The sequence below is a fragment of the Uloborus diversus genome, chromosome 6 (genome assembly GCF_026930045.1).
Source record: "Uloborus diversus isolate 005 chromosome 6, Udiv.v.3.1, whole genome shotgun sequence".
Classification (NCBI taxonomy): domain Eukaryota; kingdom Metazoa; phylum Arthropoda; class Arachnida; order Araneae; family Uloboridae; genus Uloborus; species Uloborus diversus.
The window spans coordinates 162924586-162944931 of NC_072736.1; the positions used below are offsets into that span (position 1 = coordinate 162924586).

Here is a 20346-nt window from a genome sequence, read left to right on the forward strand (position 1 = left end):
GAAGCTGCAGATTTTGTTACTAAGACCCAAAATTTATAGATCCGGGCCTAAACAAAACAATCAGGGTTAATTATCAATCAGTGTTAGTAATAAGATCCATCTGTCACTTTCTTCACTAATAAGCATTCAATCAATCAATGAATTAAAATCCCAAAAGATTCCAAGTCGATATTCCTCTACCCTCAAGACAAGAAAAAACAAATCCAACGTTAAACAGCAATCAAATGCACCATAAAAGAATAATGAAACAATGACATAAAATTCGATCTTAGAGCAGGCAGAGAGTTTTGTTCCTAGAAAACTTATCTGAGATGATGTAATGGCCTCGATAAACAAGATTATTTGCCTGCGTCTTGAAGATGCTGATGTAAGTGCATCATTAATTTTGTCCCCGAGGGAAAAAAGATATCTTCAATGACTATTAAGATAACAGCGTAGACTGTCTTGACCCTAACTGATACCACCATTCGATGAAAGTATTAGGACAACAAAAACTTGCACTGGAGAGCTTTAGGTCAGATACGATAGGGTAATTGGTCCGTTTTTCAGATAAGACTTTGTCAGGGGATTTAGGAAATCGCCATAGATATATTTAAATGATGAAATGATTCTTTTTTAAAAGTTGGTTTAGGGTTTATGTTCTTAAGATAATCGGTAGTTTTAACGAAGTAATGAAAATTTTAAGGAGGCATCAATTTTGAAATTAAAAGGAGAAACAATTATAATTACGTATCAAAAAAGTTTTAAAGTAAAAATGAACCAGAAACCTTTTTGGAAGTACAGTGAAACCTGTATACAACGATACTGTTGAGACCTAAGAAAATATTTTTATAGACAGGTTGTTAAATCTAAACAGGTAAATCTTGGTTGTTAAATCTTGTTGCAGGTACGGGACATTTGATTCAATGTCCTAGATTCTTACTTCATCATTATTTTACTGAATTTAAAGTCGAGAGACGGCACTAAACTTCAACAAAACTATTTATTAAAAACAAATTAAAAGCATGGTTCGTTTACACACGCGTGAAGAAAAATGAAAAAAAAAAAAATTAATTTGAATTTTGACATCTTGAATTCAAATTATGTTTTTCGCAATCACGAGTGTGTGTATGTAGGCATGTGTGTTTGTGTGTGTGTGGGGGGGGGGTGTTTGTGTGTACGGGGTATGTGTGTTTGTGTCTGTGTGCTGGCATAAGTGTGGGGGGTATGTGTATGTGTGTGTGGGGGGGTATGTGTATGTGTGTGTAGGCATATGTGTTTGTGTCTGTGTGCAGGCAGGAATGTGTGGGTAGTTGTGTGTATGTGTGTATGTATGCGTATGTGGGCCTATGTGTTTGTGTCTGTGTGCAGGCATGAATGTGTGGGTAGTTGTGTGTATGTATGCGTGTGTGTTTGTGTGTGTATGTGTTTGTGTGTATGTGTATGTGTGTGTAGGTGTATGTGTGTATGTGTTTGTATGTGCGCGTGTGTGTGTGTAGTTGTGTATGTATGCGCGTGTGTGTAGGACATGGATGCAACCTGGAGACGGCTTTCGCTATAGGTGCAGTATCGTGAGGAGCCCGCCTGTCCACGGTGATGGTGCAGAGGGTGGCGGTGGGAAAAATCAAAGGAACGTCAAAAACAGTCAAATAAAAGCAATAAACAATCGTGATTGCTCAAAAAAAAAAAAGAAGAAGAAAAAACACACTAAGGAACAAACTTCTGACTACCACAACACCGGCAGTTTTATACATTAGACAACACTGTTGCCACACCAAAAGTAAAGCCATTAGAAAAATAGAACAAGGTTAATTTGCATAAACATTAAATAAACAACATTAGTAATTAAACAATAACAGAAAACATTGAGAATATTCTACAATTCAAATTTTCTATTTTCAGTTCCAGCACAGGTTATCGTTATAGACAGTTTGATTATTTATGCTAAAATTTACCTAGGACCAAGGAAAATATCGTTACAGACAGTTCTGTCGTTTTAGACAGTATTGTTATACACAGATTTCACTGTAAATGGAAAATAAGACTATTTTTTTCACTTACGTACTAAGAGATGGAAAAAATGGGTTATATGGTTTAAATACTTAAAAATTATGTAAACATTAGGAAAGTATTTAGGATATATTCTCGTGTTTGAGTTAACTGTTTTCGTTAAAATTAATTTGAATGCTTATATCTATGCCTCAGAGTCAGGCTGACGTAAGTGACATAAACGCTACTTTACAGGAGAGAGGGAAAACTTTGTCTACCGTATGCATAGGATGGGACGCGCGCTCTTTTAACAATGGTAAATAATTTTATATATATATATATATATATATATATATATAGGCTTGCCAGATTTCTGAAATGTTCAACCGGGACATCAGAAGTGGGACACCCCCCCCCCCCCCCGTGTCGCAAGTATGCAGAAGGGTGCACTTTCTTGGTTTGTTTTTAGATGATATTAGTGAGTAGTTTCTTCTCAATGCTATGAATAAATGGTTACTAACTATAAACCATAACCAGAGGTGAACCTAAACCCATGAAACAAGCAAATAATTTCAATCATTTTATTTCTTACTTAAGTAAGTAGAAACTATTTGAATGAGGAATGAAAATTTGAAATATATTTTCATGTAATATGAATTGGCCAGAAATATAAAACGTTTTTAATCTTGTTGTAAAAATCTTCGCAAGCTAATCCAATAAAAACTTTTATGCCAATGTTGCAAATGATAAATTAACTATCCTAAATAATCCTTCAGTTTCTTATTTTTTTGACTTTTTTGGTCATATTGTTACGCGTTCGATGCCGCTTCAAACTTTCTTTAAATGATGACACAATTCTTGAGAAAACACAGGAGATTTATTTACAGCTATGTACAGGAAATGTAGTTACAACTGCTAAATCAATCATCAGCAATTAAGCAAATAACAATTAAACACCATAAACTCAGCGGTCACACACATATTTACTTCAAAATACGCAAAAACACAGCAAAAGGCTAATACACACAGAGCCAAATACATGCTCTCAGTGCAACGGCTCAGACCAGTCTGACTTTTTATCACGCGCAGAGGCTATTTATAAATCCTACACTGTAAAAAAAATCCGGAAACGTTTCTGAGTATATCGTGCAGCTGTGGTTCATGAAAGTTTCAAAAACGTTTCTGAGTATTTCGGAATCCTCTTTCCGTAATGTCCAGAAACGTGTCTGAGTATTTCGGAATCCTCTTTCTGTAATGTCCAGAAACGTGTCTGAGTATTTCGGAATCCTCTTTCTATAATTTTCAGAAACGTTTCTGAGTATTTTGGAATCCTCTTTCCGTACTTTCCAGAAATGTTTCTGAGTATTCTGTGCAGCTGTGGTTCATGAAAGTTTCGAAAACGTTTCCGAGTATTTCGGAATTCTCCAAACATTTTTCAAAAACGTTTCCGAGAATTTCGGAATCCTTTTTCCGTGATTTTTTCTAAAATATAATTCTTTATTGTAGTATTGCATACCATATCAGTTTCAATTCTTTCATATCTAAGAGCAATAATACAAGCAATTTTAGAATCATTCGTGGATTTTTTTTTTTTTTTTTTTTTTTGAATTTTTAATGACAAATAGCATGGTTAACAGCATAACATATGCACAGTTATAAATTTTTGAAAAATTATGAAATAATCTAGTAGTTTCATTCCTAATCACAAAATCGTCGGGGAATTGGAGGGGGGTACCTTCTGAAAAGTGGGGATTGTTTGTTAAACAATCTTAAACTTCAGTTTTTCTCTCAATATTTTCAAGACAAAACTATAAACATATTGTATTTTTAATGCAGAACTTTAAAACATATCTTGTATCAAACTTGATAGCTTTTATCTTCGGATAAAATTTGACAGGACTTACCTACCCTTCGCGTTCCGGAATTCAGTCACCTCAAGTCAATTTCTCTGACGAACAAAGTGTACCGAAAAGTACCAACAGAGAAATTGATGAATTTAAATATGACACCAAGTCCCCCCGCTGGAACCATTCGGGTTGATTCTTCTGTTCTTGCCCTTTTCCAGCTCATCACAAATATAAATACTTATTCAAAATAGGTTACTGATTTTATTTTTACAGTGTGTGCAAAATACAATATATATTTTATTTATTAAAATATTGAACTCTATTACATGATTATTCCATTTCATATATACGAGAATCCCCCCCCCCCCACCATAAGAGTGATGGTGCACCCATAAAATGCTATGAAGCGCCCCCCCCCCTTGAAAAAGCAACCCCCTGAAAATGTCAATGGCACAGTCTGCGTGGTGAACGCCCCTCGTCTTCTCCCCATAATGTACATTGTATATTAATAACATAGTTTTTTAAAAATGATCACTTTTAAAACAATGACATGAAATAATATTACTTTTTATTTTGGCATGTTAATGCAGCTGTTCCATTCTTGCCACTGACTCATTCCTCCTGACTGTCCTACATTGAACTAGTATGCATGCAGTAGGTACTGTCCTGAGGAAGACAAATTATAGGGACTTGTTTCTTAATTTAGCCGAGGTAAGAAACCCCTACTTTTAATTTTAGGTTTAAGCTCTTGTTTATTGCATATAGTTTAGCATATGGTGCGTTTGGCCCAATGTAATGCATATATTAGAGCTTAAACACTCTCTATTTAGTAAATAGTTTAATATCTTTTGGTCTTTTGACCTTATTTATCGAATCTTCCACGGCTGATGAGCTCCGAATTCAACCTTTCAACTTTATTCTAATAATTGCTACTTTTAATTTTCTTTTTCTCATTGCTATTCATTGCTTGTGTATTTCATATATATACAAAAATATATTATTGAGAAATAATTCTTGTTTGTTATATTTGCAGCTTCTTTCCCTTAAGGGCAGGTACATTGCAACTAAAATAAATCGTACTAATGAAGCTCTGCTGAGATAAATAATATTTCATGTATAATATAAATTATAAATCAAAGTATCATATACATTATAAATCAAAGTATCATATAAATTATAAGTCAAATACTTTAATATGGTGTAAAAATACAAAATTATTTTATTAAGTCTTTTTTTTTTGCTTTCGGTAAAATTGAGGCTCGTAAAACGAAACAAATGAAGACACTTTTAAATACATATATGAATCTATTTGTTAAAGAAATTAATACACATTTAACTAATTTAAAGCGTTTCGCTAATGCAAATATTTAAAGAGATATCGTCATTTAGATAATACTGAAGCACTATGTTCCTAATTACAAGAGATAGTTTTTTTTTTTTTTACTTTATACAATCTAGCTACACTGTTTACAAGAGAATGAAAACATGCAACCTTAAAGACGAACTATCAAACCTGACAATTTGCATATTATAACATTTAATTCATAATGCTTAATACATAAATGTTCAGCCAAATATTAACTGAGATTGACACATAAAAACAAAGTACACAATAACACTTATTTAAAGTTTTTTATAATCTTCAATTCATAAATTTTACCGAATAAAACTAGACACACTTGCACTTTAAATATGTGTTCTATGTAATGTAAAATATTTTCAAATTGCAATAGTTCACAACGAAAAAATGATACTGAGAAAAATAGTTTTTTTTTAACGAGATTTATATGAACTAAATCTCTTTAAAGTAATAGAGTTGCAAAGCGACTTACCTATTCGTCGGTGGTGGTCTTTTGCAGGCTTTGGTCACCAAAAAGGTGATTTTTATGACAGAATAAAATTCTGCCAACAAAAATTACCCATTTGGTAGAAAGAAGAAAAGTATCCAAGAAAAAAGTAAATTACCTACACAAGTTATGCGACGCAATGAATTTACATGGCGTCCTCTCGGCAGTTATTTGGTTTTTAATTTCAGTTTGTATTCCTTCCGCGAGCATGCGTCGAGAATTTGCACTTCGTACTTAAAAATAAGTGACATAGCTTCAAATTCAATCTCATGACGATACATAAGCAAGAAAATATAAGACTTTAAAATTATCTTCAGTGAATTCATGCGAGGAACAAAACTTCTACTAATCCCCTTGATGAGTGTTACTTCGCATACATGAGTCAGCACTTGTTTTCATTACGTGCTTTCGAAAGTTTCAGTTTAGATTTGCTGCTGGACTATAAAATTGCCGTGTGAGCTGCGCATGCGTCGACTCTTACTTTCTTGCTAAACGGGAAAGGTTTTTGATTATAGCAGAAAACTGCTGAGGGCGTACGAATCTGTGTATTACGGAAAACTTTTTTGTATATTCAGAGAGTTTTCCGAGATTTTTTACAGTGTAGAGAAGTTTCGACAAAAATCGAAATGCTTCTCGATGTTTCCTTTTTATTCCATTCACAAATCTTAGCGTGCAGAAATGGGGATACCATATACTTCATTCGAATGTAAGGGGGCTGTATATTTATTTCAAGAAACTATTTACAGGTTAAGTTACTACAATAATTTTTAGATGAAGAATTATGGAATAAACGCCAAATTTAGCCAGATTACAACAAATTAATCATAAAAATAATTACTATTTACAGAATTTGTAACAGTATTTTATCAAATTTATCACTTTCCGGGACATGTAGTAAACCGACCGGGACACTGGAGTTTTTTTTGAAATCCGGGACTGTCCCGGTCAAACTGGGACGTCTGGCAAGCCTATATATATATATATATATATATATATATATATATATATATATATATATATATATATATATATATATATATATATATATATATATATATATATAATTGTTTTCACATAGGTTGTTGTGGAATATGACATACAATGCACTAATAAACAGAAAATCGCAATTTTTGGACTTACACGTCAGTCTGGATCTGAATTACAGAGATCTGACTGTAAACGAATTTGGTGTACTTGGCGAGAGAAATTTTTCGACTGTTATCAATTTTCCAATGCTTTATGCAGAAAGAAGTATCAATGCGCTCAATAAACCATTACGAGTTCATAGTAAAGTATCGAGTATGTTACGAGTACTTCGATACAGTTGTCCTTGAAAAATATATGATTTAGTCCTTTTCAAAACACACCAAATTTATTTCTATTATTTGAAAATAATATGTACACTTGCTGAAATATCCCCAGCAATTAAGCAAACCGTATAAAGCACTGTAAACACAACGGTAAACAAGCATTCACTTCTGAATACGGTAAAATGGGAAAAATCACAGCTTGTACAGGACGTAAGCAACTGAACTAGAAAATTCACAGCTGACTCTTAACAATTCTCTGAACTGCAGGTCCTATTTATGGTCTCGAAAGAAAGTACGGCGATACTCCAGCGGGGGCACAATGAACTTAACTTTTTAGGAGGGCGGAAAGTCTCAATTTTTCGAATGGAAGTCTAAAGTTCGCCGAATGATGATAATTTTGCCAAATGGAACTCCTAATTTCACTGAATGATGATAATTTTTGCAAATTAGAAATCCAAATTTTGCTAAGTGATGATAATTTTGCCGAATAGTCAGACAATATTTGCCGAGTAAGGAAATTTTAGGAAGGTCATAGTGACCTCTCATCGGGGTTCTCTTGTATTCCATTAAATTCCAGAGTTCTCAGTTAGGTTCGAAATGTCGCCAAACTTGGCGATATTTGGAGCTAAAAATTAGTCGCCAACAACGAAGCCAGCTTAGAATGTCTTACCCATTTCTTGTCAAGCTCACAGACAATGTTAAAACTAGTGCAAAGCAGGGAAAATCTACTTACAAGTAAAGCTTGAGAAACTCAGGCTTAGATTTATGATATAATCATCCAAATACAGCAATGTTACAGAAAAGTAAGCACAGAAAAAATAAAAGTAACATTTATTTACCGAAATGAAAAAATATGTTTTGGGACACGTAAGCCATTCCATTTAAAATCCGGTAGGACATGTCACATGATCAAATAATTTTTTACACACATGATCATTAAAATCATCGAAAGATCCCTTGGAAAAATCCTGGATACGCCTCTCTTAATATTTGTTTATGTTTTATGCATCTAATTGAGCAAAAATATACTTTAACTATTTACTAATTAATCGAAAATCTCAAACTCTTCACACTAATAATCAATGATTTAAAATTCAAGATTTCAACTTACATCGCCATTGGTCATTAGGCGTCATTCAAAAGTCATGTAATTTCATTTTAGTAATAAAAATATTTAAATCATCTAGGCCGTCAAAAATTAGACGCCCATTACTTTCTTTCTTTCTTTTTGGTGCTTAATTGCACAGGTTTGTTTTTGATGAGGACTACAATCTGAGTGTTTTGCCTCCCTTACGCATGATATATTTTTTTATTAGACATATAAACAACACATGAAAGAATTTACATCACAAAGAAGGGAAAGTACAACCGGAGCGACGGTGGGAGTCGAACCCACCGCCTCAAGTGTGCCAACGTCAAGCAGTCACTTAGACCGCTCGGCCACTGAGGCCCCGCATTACTTTCGTTAAGTGTAGACAGCACTTTCTAGAGTAATACATTTATGCCATTAATCAACTGTAGTTAGCAAAGATAAATGTAAATCTATTCAGTTCTAGTTATATGCTTGGTGAAAGAAAAACCTTGCAGACTAATGAAAAGGAAAACTATTAGCAACCCAGTTAATTAATTTTCAGAAAAAAAAAGTAACTATTTACTGTCACATATTGGTGAATTGGCAAGATAATGTTTATTAACGAAAGAGAAAAGTAATTAAACTGCATGTTGTGACGAATTTAAAAGTAAAAATCAAACAATTACCATTGTATTTATGCATCTCGAATTCAAAGCACACCTTCCATTATTGGTTTTGCATTCGTCCACATCATAGCATATCTGAAATAAATATACAAAATGTATGTTAGCAGTGCATCGAGTAACTTTTAACTCTTTTCATTCAATATGACTGATTAAAATTAATGTATTTAAAATAAAGATAAAGTAATTAATCAGAGAATGCAATAAATTCATCTTTAAGTGCTGCATTGTTAAAAAATTCAGGAAACTTTCATGTTAAATATTTCTGTAAAATGGAGTGCTTACACAACAGAGAAAATTTACAGGAAATTGTACCGAAAAAATAAACGATTGCAGCGCCAATAGATACACCACGTGACTTACAGTGCAAAGCAGATAACACCGTATTTCCCCTCACTCGATGGGCCCGACTGGTATGGTGGTCAGCATAGCCGCCTGCCGATATAAAGGTCCCGAGTTCGAACCTGCTTCTCGCATGTTGCTTTTTTTAACTTTCGTTTATTCTACTGTAAAATTTTCCAGTAAAATAGGATTTTACGGTAAAAGTTGCTGGCATGTTGGCAGAAACTTTTACCGTAAAATTTGAGGATTTTTTTAATAGTGTGGTTCTCACTCACAATTTTTTTTACGCTTTTGATTATCCGTGACAGTTAATGACCGGGTTTGCACGGATAATAGGAAAGCTAAGATAATGGATTGCAAAACCGGAAAACTCAGATTATGCTGGTTTTGACAGATACATTTTTACTATATATCATGCTTTTAGGGTTTTACGTTAAAAAGTTACTGGCATGTCACCTTAAAATTTCAGGATTTTTTTTTTTTAACAGTGTGGTTCTCACTCATAAATTTGTCGCGTTTCTGATTATCCGTGATAATTAATGTCCGGGTTTGCCCGGATAATAGGAAGTCTAAGGTAATGGATCGCAAAACCGGAAAACTCAGATTATGCTGCTTTTGACAGGTAAATTTTCATTATATATCATGCTTAACGTTCGGATTTCCCGATAAATCCAGGTAATAATGGGAAAAATCATCCTGAAAACCAGAATTTCTCAACCAGAGTTTAAAGTCATTCTGCGAATCACTCTTAAGAGCTACGAAAGAAATGAAGAGCCTTGATTGAGCCTCCCTAGAGTGAAAAATAAAACTACAGTACTGTCTGACCATCTATTACATGGAAAGGCTAATATCCAGTTTATCGGCGAAAATGAACGTATTGTAACGGATCCGGTGCGGCTTCCAACTTTCTTGAAAGGACGACACAGTTCTTGATTAAAAATACAGGAAATTTATTTACACTATGTACAGGAAAGAGCGTCAACAACTGCTAAATTAATCATCAGCAATTAAACAAGTATCACTCAACACCGTAAACTCAACGGTTACACACGTATTTACTTCCAAATACGAAAACAACACAGCGAAATGCCTCGCAATAAACAGAGCTAATACACTCTCAGTACAAATTCTCAATTGAAACTAACTTTTTATCCAGCGTAACGGCTTATATACACACCGAAAAGAGAGTTCTCAAATATTCCAGAAAATGCTACACGGTTCTACACTTTCATTGATAAAATCAGTGAATGAAATAAGAAAAAAAGATAGGGGATCGTATACTTCGGCCGAATGTAAAGGGGCTGTATATTCATTACGGGAAACTATTTACAGGTTACGTTACTACAATAATTACTATTTACAGAATTCGTAACAGTATCTATTAGTTTATAGGGCTCTTAGTTGGTTTGTTTCAGATGTGCACTTTTGCTTCTCTATTATTCAGCCTTAGTTTTGTAAAAATGAAAATTTGCTCACAGCAGCAAATTTCAAATCTAAAGTTATTATATCCATATTCTTACGGCAAAAATGAATTGATTTATTTATTCACAACGAAGTTTTGAGCGTACCATTTTGCTTTTACATTCCTGAACGTTATGAAAGTATTTTATTTTCTTTTCGTTGTTTCCATGGTAATTATTTTTGTTTCCCCTATTTTTTTCTTGAAAATGCAATAAATGAATAAGGTACTAGTGACATTATAAAACGCGTGCTTCAAAATCCCATCGTTATTTTCCCTTCTCTCCTGCCAGATACATTCAGATGGAATCGCCTTTACTTGGCAGATTGCCGAATTACATACAATCCGTGGTCGAACAGTAAACTCTCGATTATCCGCGAAATTGGGTGGCACAAGTGCCGCGTATAATAAAAATCGCGGATAAGCCGCAAAAAGGCTAAAATGAGGAACAAATAAGGTAAAAATTGCCCTTCCTCAAAAACTTAGCTGCATTAATGCATAATACTTTCTTCATTCAAACAGTGAAAATAGTATGTACAGTACAGTAAAAATGTTTTGTATTTTTGCACAACAGAACTTAACATCAATAAAATACAAGCGTATGTACGACGAAGAAAGTACAATAAATAAATAAATAAATAAAACAAAAATAACTGAGCTTATCTACAATTTTTCGACGAAAAAAAAACAGCCATTGGTATTTGCTCTTTACTGCGAAAATACATGTTCCTGATTGTTAAACGATTCGCGGATAATCCGCTCGTGGATAATAGGAAGTTTGCTGTATTGGTTTAGTAGATCCTCGTTAATCCGTACTAATTGGAATCAAGAAAGTTCGGACTATCAAATCGTTCGAATTAAAGAACATATTATACTTTTCACATGTCCTGTGCATAACCACTGCTAGAATGTGACAAACATGGCTTTGTCATAAGTGCTACAAAAAAGAGAGAATTGCTTTGCAGTGTAAAATAGGGTTTATCTTTTCTTCTTCTTTACTAATAATAAAGCTGAAAGTATCTCTGTCTGGATGTCCGGAGGATGTCTGGATCTCTGTGACGCGCATAGACCGTTCGGCCTATTTTCATGAAATTTGGCACAAATTTAGTTTGTAGCACGGGGGTGTGCACCTCGAAGCGATTTTTCGAAAATTCGATGTGGTTCCTTTTCTATTTCAACTTCAAGAACAAAATTATCATAGGATGGACGAGTAAATTACAAAATTATCATAACGCGGAACCGTAACATGGGCACAAGCTTATTGGCGAGATACGAAATTATCATAACGTGGAACTGTAACATGGGTACAAGCCAATTGGCGAGAAAATTCACCGTACATTATTTGTAAATATACAGGCGAACCAAAATACCTTTTAATTTTTCTATTACGGGCAAAGCCGTGCGGGTACCACTAGTTATAAACATAAATCACGAAACTTTCTTCTCTTTCTATCTTATGACTTCTTAGAATTCTGCTATTCTTAAAAGCGGAAAAATTTCGATAATTGGGAAATTGGCGATTTTAACTGATTGGCGTTACATTTTTGGCATCAATGCCTGCGCGAGGAATATTTTTCCTTTGCATGAGTGAACAAAGAGTAGGGAAATATCTATTTGCGTAGGGTTACCAAAATAAAATTACGCCCGCGAGAACTTGATTACTGCGACCTTTACCAATTATCGAATATCCCCGCAAAAGCAAAATCAAACAGCGAAAATTGAAAATCATATCAGAAATTTTGCTCATTTTAATTACACATATTTTACATATTTTAATGTGATTTATGTTTCACATTGTGGTATTAATTGAGCTATTTTTCCTCCAGCAAATGAAGGCAAGATTGTTTCCGTGTTGATTCACATTTATTCAAAATTTTATCTAAATCGTCGCATTACTTTTTGAGATATAGCGCTCGCAATGACCAAGAAAGAACGTTCGATTGCACCACCCCCTTTTGTGTTATTGGTGCCAAAATTGAATCGAATACTTTCTTTTATGTATCAGATACAGAAATAAGTAAAAATTATATCAATAAACTTGCACTACAGTCAGGGGCTGACACAGAACATCATTTTAGGGGAGGGGTCATGTAATCATAAAAAGTATGAAACATTATTAAAATATATTTTCTAGTAATTAGAAGATCAGGATGAATAAATCGAAAATCTCATGAATATGAAAAAGCAAAATCTCATGCATATGAAAAAACAAATTCTCAAATTTCTTAGTCTTTACCCTATATTTAATTTCAGTATTTTATCTTGACTTCACAGTATAAAAGATTGATTCACTAATTTCTACACGTTCATTGAAATATTAATGACAATAAAATAAAAAGCTTTAAAAAAAATAGCAAGCTAGCTCTAGTAGAAATACTCTCTAAAAACACAATCAAAGGAGAGAAAATCTAAAATTAAAATTTCAACTATTTTCACAATCTTTCTCTCTCATTTAAGAATAAGTGTTGTCAAGTGTAATCATTTTGAGACAATGCATTCAACTTCTTTTGTTACAACACGACAAAAGACTAGCAGAACATTGAAAGAGTTGATCATAGTAGCTTTTGTATGCATTTCAGAAGGAAAAATTAGCTTGGTTGCTTAGCAATGGAAATTAGCACCTTCGAATAAAAAGATAGTTACAACTCGATCAATAAATGTGAAATAGGATGAAAATTGGTACCATTCGCATTTTGTGATTTGTGGTTGACGGCTACTAAAATAATGAGTTAATAATAATGATTATTAGTCGAAAACTTCAGTTTCATGCTTCACATTGGCTATAAGTTTTTGTTGTTAATCACGCAGGGCCGCAGAGAGCAAAGGCGGGCCCCTTGTCAGTTATGTCGCCGGGCCCTTCTGCCCCCCCCCCCCAAGAAAAAAGAAAAAAGGAAGATAAAAAGTCGGGAAAATAAAAGAAAAGGGGGAAAAGAAGAAAAAATGCGGGGGGGGGGGAGAAAGGGAATAAAAGGGGGGGGGGGGGAATAAAAATTACTTACTAGAAAACAATTAACTCCATTTTAAGTGCCATAACAGTAAATACCAAAAGAGAAATCTTTGCTTAATCTTTACGTTCTCTCTCATTCTGGGTCCCCCCTCTTTTTTCTTTCTTTTTTTTGCGTCAGTGTCGCAGGGCCCCCTCACGGCCCGGGCCTCTAGTTTCCGACTAGGCTGACATGGCCTCTCGTCGGGCATTAGGTGTTAAAAAACGAGCTGATGTGTGCATCACATGACTTCCTTTTTCTCTGCCAAATTTGTCACCAACTTGGCGACAAAACTTGGCAACCAAAAGTCTGGCGATATATCGCCAAGTGTCCGCCAAATTATAACACCACTTGAGTTTACATCGAAATTAATGATTTCCCCTCAAAAAGGGGCAAAAGACCATAGACTAATAATAAGAGTAGACCGAGCTTTCTCATTCTTGCTGATGAAGAAAATTGGTTCATAGATGTATCATGTGACTAGTGGAAGGGCTTGGCGAAGACTTTGGCAGCATGGTTGCTAGATGGCAGCATTATCTATAGTTTGGCACTCGACATGTATTTTAAGACAATGTGTTTTCATTAAAAAAACTTCCAAGTGCAGAGATTGAACTGTTTTTCTTTTAGTTATGCATTATTTTGACATTAGTAATAGTTTTTGATCACTTTTCGGTAACTTTTATTTCATTTGGAGCTGTCAGCGTTGGCGTGAACGAAATGGCGTAAACGTTTTGCGTTAACGCAAAAATGTACTAATCGGTATCTTAAATTGAAACTGTAGGTAAAAATCTTACCGTTTGCTGATTCTTCTTGGTCGCTTGCATCTTTTATTGCTTAGAGAGTTATTGAAATTGACTAAAGAAAATGCACAATACTATCTAAACGAAAAACTCACTATATTAACAAAATATTTACAACTTAGAATAACAAATTTACAAATCGGACTCCATAAAAGATCATTCTTCCGTGTTCCATCAATTCTATTTATTTTATTTCTCGCGGTAGTTGATCGTCTGCTACGATTAACGCCCGCTGTTGCTAGGATATCCACCAGTCACATGGTTTGGTTTATGAGCAGCAAAAGGGTTGCCATAGCTCGGTCTACTCTTATTATTAGTCTATGCAAAAGACCCCTTTAGAAACACCGGAATGCAACCAAAAGGAGAGGTGCACAACTAGACCCCACTAGGAGTCTACGTACCAAATTTCAACTTTCTAGAACATACCGTTCTTGAGTTATGCGACATACATACGCACATTCGCACAAACGCACCATACATACATACGTACAGACGGACGTCACAAGAAAAGTTGTTGTAATTAACTCGGGGAATGTCAAAATGGATACTTCGGGTTTTTATACGTTCTTAGGCACTTATCCGCGTGTAGTCGGGTTGAAAAAAAAAAAAAAACTCAACATTAATTCGGGGGTGAGCAAAATGGAAATTAAGGCCGAATTTTGAGTGAAAATGTTTTCGCGAATACAATACTTCCTTTTTTGTAAAAGGAAGTAAAAACAGGGGTAGAAGTGACCGACTTTTAACATATAGGACATTTTCCACAAAAAATATAGGACAAATATAGGACACATTATATGAATAATTTTGCTATGAAAAAAGAAGTAATACATATCATATATTATTCTTATCAATGATTTTGTTTAAAAAAAACCCACAAAAACGAAATTATACCTTACATCTAAAACGACTTCCCTGTAGTTGAAAGAATAATTTTTGAAAAAAACAGTGCACTTTATAGACTAAATAACTAAACAAAATTTGAACAAAGATAATTTTTATTTTTTCTTCCTCACTTATGACCCAAGCACTAATTCCACTGTTCTTTCTTTTTATATCTTTAAACTGAACCCTTTACCACTTGTATTAAGAACAAACAGAGCTTGAGAAGGATCCTTCAGAGGTTTTTCAGAGTTTTCTTTATGCTTGAATGTTTTAGCATGCTGCCTCAATTGCGAAAATCCACTATTGCTTATGGGTACTGAACAGTTGCAAAAATTGCAAAAAGTGGTAAAATCATCTTTTTCTTTAGTGCACCATGCACCAAAATTTGTACAATTAATGTCCTCCTGGTTCAACAACTCCACACGAAATTTTGTTAAGCAATGCGATTTCGCCATTATAATTTCACATATTACAACAAACTACATTTTTGCATCATAAGGAACTAACATTCCACGATCCCAAAATTCCACAAAAAGAAAAGATTGCAAAAAGAAAATCAGAACATTCCGATCAGAAAATGCACTGAACGTAAAAATATACCAATGAAAACAAAAACCCATGATGGAAAACAAAACAAACGGCTGTTGCCAAACGCAAAATTCTAGTCACACTGCTGTAGCCAATGAAGGTGCCTGTTGCAGAATTTAGTCAGTTGAGTTTTTTAATTTGAAATTCGTTTGGGCACGCACTTTCAGCGAAAAATCCGATGTCAAAAAATTTATTTACTGTTCTTTTTAAAATATATATAGGGTAAAAAACGGGAATATAGGAAATATAAGACATTTTTCAAAAATATAGGAAATATAGGACGATTTTGATGCTTTTTTTGAAAATATAGGAAATATAGGATATATAGGACTACTTCGACCCCTGTAAAAAGGATAATAAAACAACGAAATAATGCAACAAACCTTCTTTCTACTGAAACAAAGCATGAGTCGACACTTGATCAATAATCAATAGACATTTTTAATTTTAGCTCCTTTATTATTCTTTTGAAAAAAATTTCTGCTTTCACAAGTGACAAGGTATGATTTAGAGGTATAAAAACGGTTGTCACAAAATAAAATGTAATTATTCGACATTTTGCGTAATATGAAGAATTTCTCAAACATCATGATATAGCGTCAAAGGTATTCAACGAACAAAAAAATCTAAATCTAAACCACACGAATAGAGTAATAATGATTTTTTTTTTCAAAACAAATAAATAGCAATTGAGAGAGCATAACGAAACATGTTTTTTGACGCGTGAATGGTTAATTGCCCTCCCGCCCCAACAGTTATTAAAATAGAAAGTCTTTCAATCGGGTAACATTTTAAGAAAAGTCACCACATTTGGCGAGAAAGGGAATGTTCTTAAACGGTGATCAGAGTGTCGATGTCTTTGAATTGCTTGCTTAATTTAACGTGTTTTTAAAAATATTGCCTAGCTTTAATACCTTCCATTTTGAAAGCGGAGGGACGAGGGCAATTGATTTATACTTCAAAAGCACGTTTCACTATGCTCTTTCAATTTATACTCCTTTATTTTTTTTCTTCCGTTATTACCCTGACATATGGACCCCTGTTTACGATATATCTTACGTCCAGTTTTGTAACCGAATCCAGTTATACTTGGAACCACTTCAGGAGGCAGTCCTGGCATTTTGTTTCCAATCGAGTTTTAGATCCGGACTCGTTTCAAGTAAAATTGAACCTCGCTTATCGGGAATAACTGGGATCAATGGATCCGGAAAAACCGGGTAGTAGGAACAAAAAACTAGTATGTTGTGGCCATCACGAAACTTTCTTCTATATTTTTCTTTTTTTTTTCTGATCCCTCCCCATGATCCCAATGTCTGAATTATTGCAAAAGAAAAGCAAAGAGCGAAAATTGAAAGTTATTTTTAAAGCCTTGCTGGAATTAATTACAAATATTTTATTTGTTAACAAACATAAGATGGCAACAGTTAAAAATTTTAAATCATTGAGATAATATTTCCGATCATTTCCATACAATTAAAATCACGAGAAATACGCAGACAACAATCTATTACGATTTATCATTCTTATTGTTGCATTAATAAAGCTATTTTTATTCGCAAAAAAAATAAAAAAAAAATCAACACCTCTTGGAGCGATCGGCGTCAAAATTGAACCAAAGCCTGTTTACGTATGGATTCACATATATTCCAAATTTCAACCAGAACGTAGCATTACTTCTTGAGATAGGGCACTCACAATGGAAAAAAAGAACGGGCGATTGCGCTACCCCCTTTTTAGCTGTTGACACCAAAATAAAATCAGCTCTTATACCCACTAAGGACTACTTGCCGATAAATTTTTCTTTCGTTCCGTTCATTATTTCTTGAGATACAGCAATCACAATTGACGACGAAAAACGTTCTATAGCTCAACCCCCGTTTGCGTTATTGACACCAAAATTGAATCAGCACCTGTTCCTGTTACTGGCAACATATGGACCAAATTTTGTTTGATTCCGCCAGTTACTTCCTGAGGAATAGCAATCACGCGTAACTCAAAAAACGTCCCATTGCTCCACCCCCCCTTGGAGGAATTCGCGCCAAAAACCAATTGGCACAAGTTCACATAGGGGCACATATGTGTACCAAATTTCGTTCGATTTCATGCGGTAGTTTTTGCTGTAGAGTAGCCACAAAAAACTGGTCACACACAGACGTGACACACACACATACACACACACACACACACACACACACACACACACACACACACACACACACACACACACACATACACACACACACACAGACAGACATTTTCCAAAAATAGTCGAAATGGACTCAGCACACCTCAAAACGTTCGAATCCGTCAAAATTCGAAATTCGAAAATTTGCACGAATCCAATACTTTCTTCTATATATTAGATATAGAAGAAAGTAACAAAGAAAACTCTAAAATAAGCAGATATGCCGTTTACTACAGGAAAAAAAATCAAATTTCGTTGCAAAATTACATGGAATCGGTATGTAAAAAATATCAAAACGACTTTTCACATAATTTCGTAACAAAGAATTGGGTCGCTGTCTTCTGGTTCACACATGTGTGTCGTTTGAATAAAGCACGTTAAATCTAATGCCAACTTCCGTGGTATTTGTTTGCTATAAGATCACCATATTTGTTGTACTATCTGTACTAGCTGTATATTTAATCAAATTTTAAAAATGCTAATGTTCTGCGTATTTTCGTTATATATGCATATTTATCGTGTATTTCGTTTGTATTTATAGTTATGTTCTTGCTATTATAATTTTATATTACCTAGGTAAACATTTTTTTTTTCTTTTGAAAAACCACATTATTTTCAGCGGAAGCCCCTGATAAAACAAGCTTGTACAATAAAGTAAAAAGGAAAATAGCTACAAAAATGACAATAATAATAATAATAATAATAATCCTCATGTATAATGATAGCCAATGATCGAGTAACCGCGTGTTTCAACTCGTGCCACGGAATGATAATTTGATAATATGGTTTGGTAATGTTTAACATGCTGGGAAAAGCTTTATTGTGACAAGGCTGAACTGAATCCGGTCACTGAACTGTCTTATTGGTAAGCATGGGCGGATCTAGCCATGACCCCCTCCGAGAAAATTTCAAGAATAGTTAAAATCCTCTTTTTTTGAGCAAAACTGCAAAAAATTTCCCTCATAATGCATACAAAGTATAACAGTAAGGGCAACAATGAGAAGAGTCCATGGTCACCCTGAGAAAGTTTTAAAAATAGTTAAAAACCTTTTTAGAGCTAAATATTAAAAAAATCCTTATTATTCCTCGAAGTCTAACATGAATATCAAAACAATGCCGAGGAGTCATAAACCCACGCTGAGGCAGTTTCACAAGTAGTTTTTTAAAACCCTCTTTCCTAGCTTAAATTTAAAAAAATCGAATCAATTTTTTTTTTTCGTTCTAAGTGGGCCTCCGAAACTCTTCAAACCCTAACCTTACCAAAGACAGTCTAAAATGTGCTTAAAAGTCTATAAATTAGAAACATTTCCTGGGATAGGCCTTTTAATCTCTCCTCCCCTCATCATCACCAAAAACCGTCTAAAAAAACCTATTTAAAGCTACAATATCCGGAGGCGTGCTCCAAACCTCTTCTCCTCTACCAATTGCCAAAGATAATTAGACTGCATCTTTAAGACTAATTGTAAATTAGAAAAAAACATTTGGCGTGGGTCCTCGAATCACTCCTCCACGTATCATTACGAAAAGATCGTATTAAACTGCGTTTTTAGCTCTACAATTGCAAAAAAAAAGAAAAAAAAAACTGCTGGAGAATCCCCGAACCTCCCTCTTAACATTATTGGAGATAATGTTTGCGTTTTTAAAGTTTCAATTTCAAAAAATGGGCGGGGTATGGAGTCGCACCCAAGTCCCTTAATATTACGAAAGACAGTTAAAATGAATTTTAAGATTACAAATCCGAAAAAAATTCCTTAGATGGGCCCTCAAATCTCTCCTCCCTCTAACATCATCAAAGATCGTCTAAAACTGTATTAGAGCTACAATTTCGAAAAAATAGACAGGGGGACGGATTAAGGATTTTTGTTGTATTTATTGAGGGTTGCGTTTAATTTATTCGGGAATTTTTTTATTTGCCGTTTTCTTTCTTTGAGAATGATTTTTTGACGGGAAATTTTTAGCTTTTTTTTCCTCTAATTGAAGTCTTACTGTTGAACATACGTCACGTGACATAACTTTTATTTTTGATGTAGACCGTGCAAAGCCGGGTAACGCAGCTAGTAGTAATAATAAAATAAATAAAAGAAATTTAGGCACTGCCGTTTACCTTTCCACGGCAGTAGAGCCTCCACAACTTATTTTTACGCGTAAACAGCCTCCATTTCATCTAAATGCTCCTGTGAGCTCCCACACAAATTCAGCCCGTGGTTAAGCATATTTTTCATATACAGTAGACCCTCGTTTTACGCGGGTTTACTTTACGCGGTTTCTATTATACGCGGTTTAAGATTTGACACCTTTATTTTATTTTACGCGGATGGGTTTCGGTTTTACGCGGATGTAGCAATGCAAGCAGATGAAATTTTCCCCTCTTTCAAAATC

General features: G+C 34.3%; 1 protein-coding gene across 1 annotated transcript in view; it reads right to left on the bottom strand.

Annotated features, from left to right (window-relative positions):
* Positions 1 to 20346, bottom strand: part of LOC129225296 (cartilage oligomeric matrix protein-like) — a 202089-nt gene that overhangs the window by 84737 nt on the left and 97006 nt on the right. Inside the window, exon 10 of the mRNA XM_054859885.1 lies at positions 8731 to 8805. Coding sequence (XP_054715860.1) covers positions 8731 to 8805 — 75 coding nt within the window. The remainder of the gene's footprint in view (positions 1 to 8730; positions 8806 to 20346) is intronic.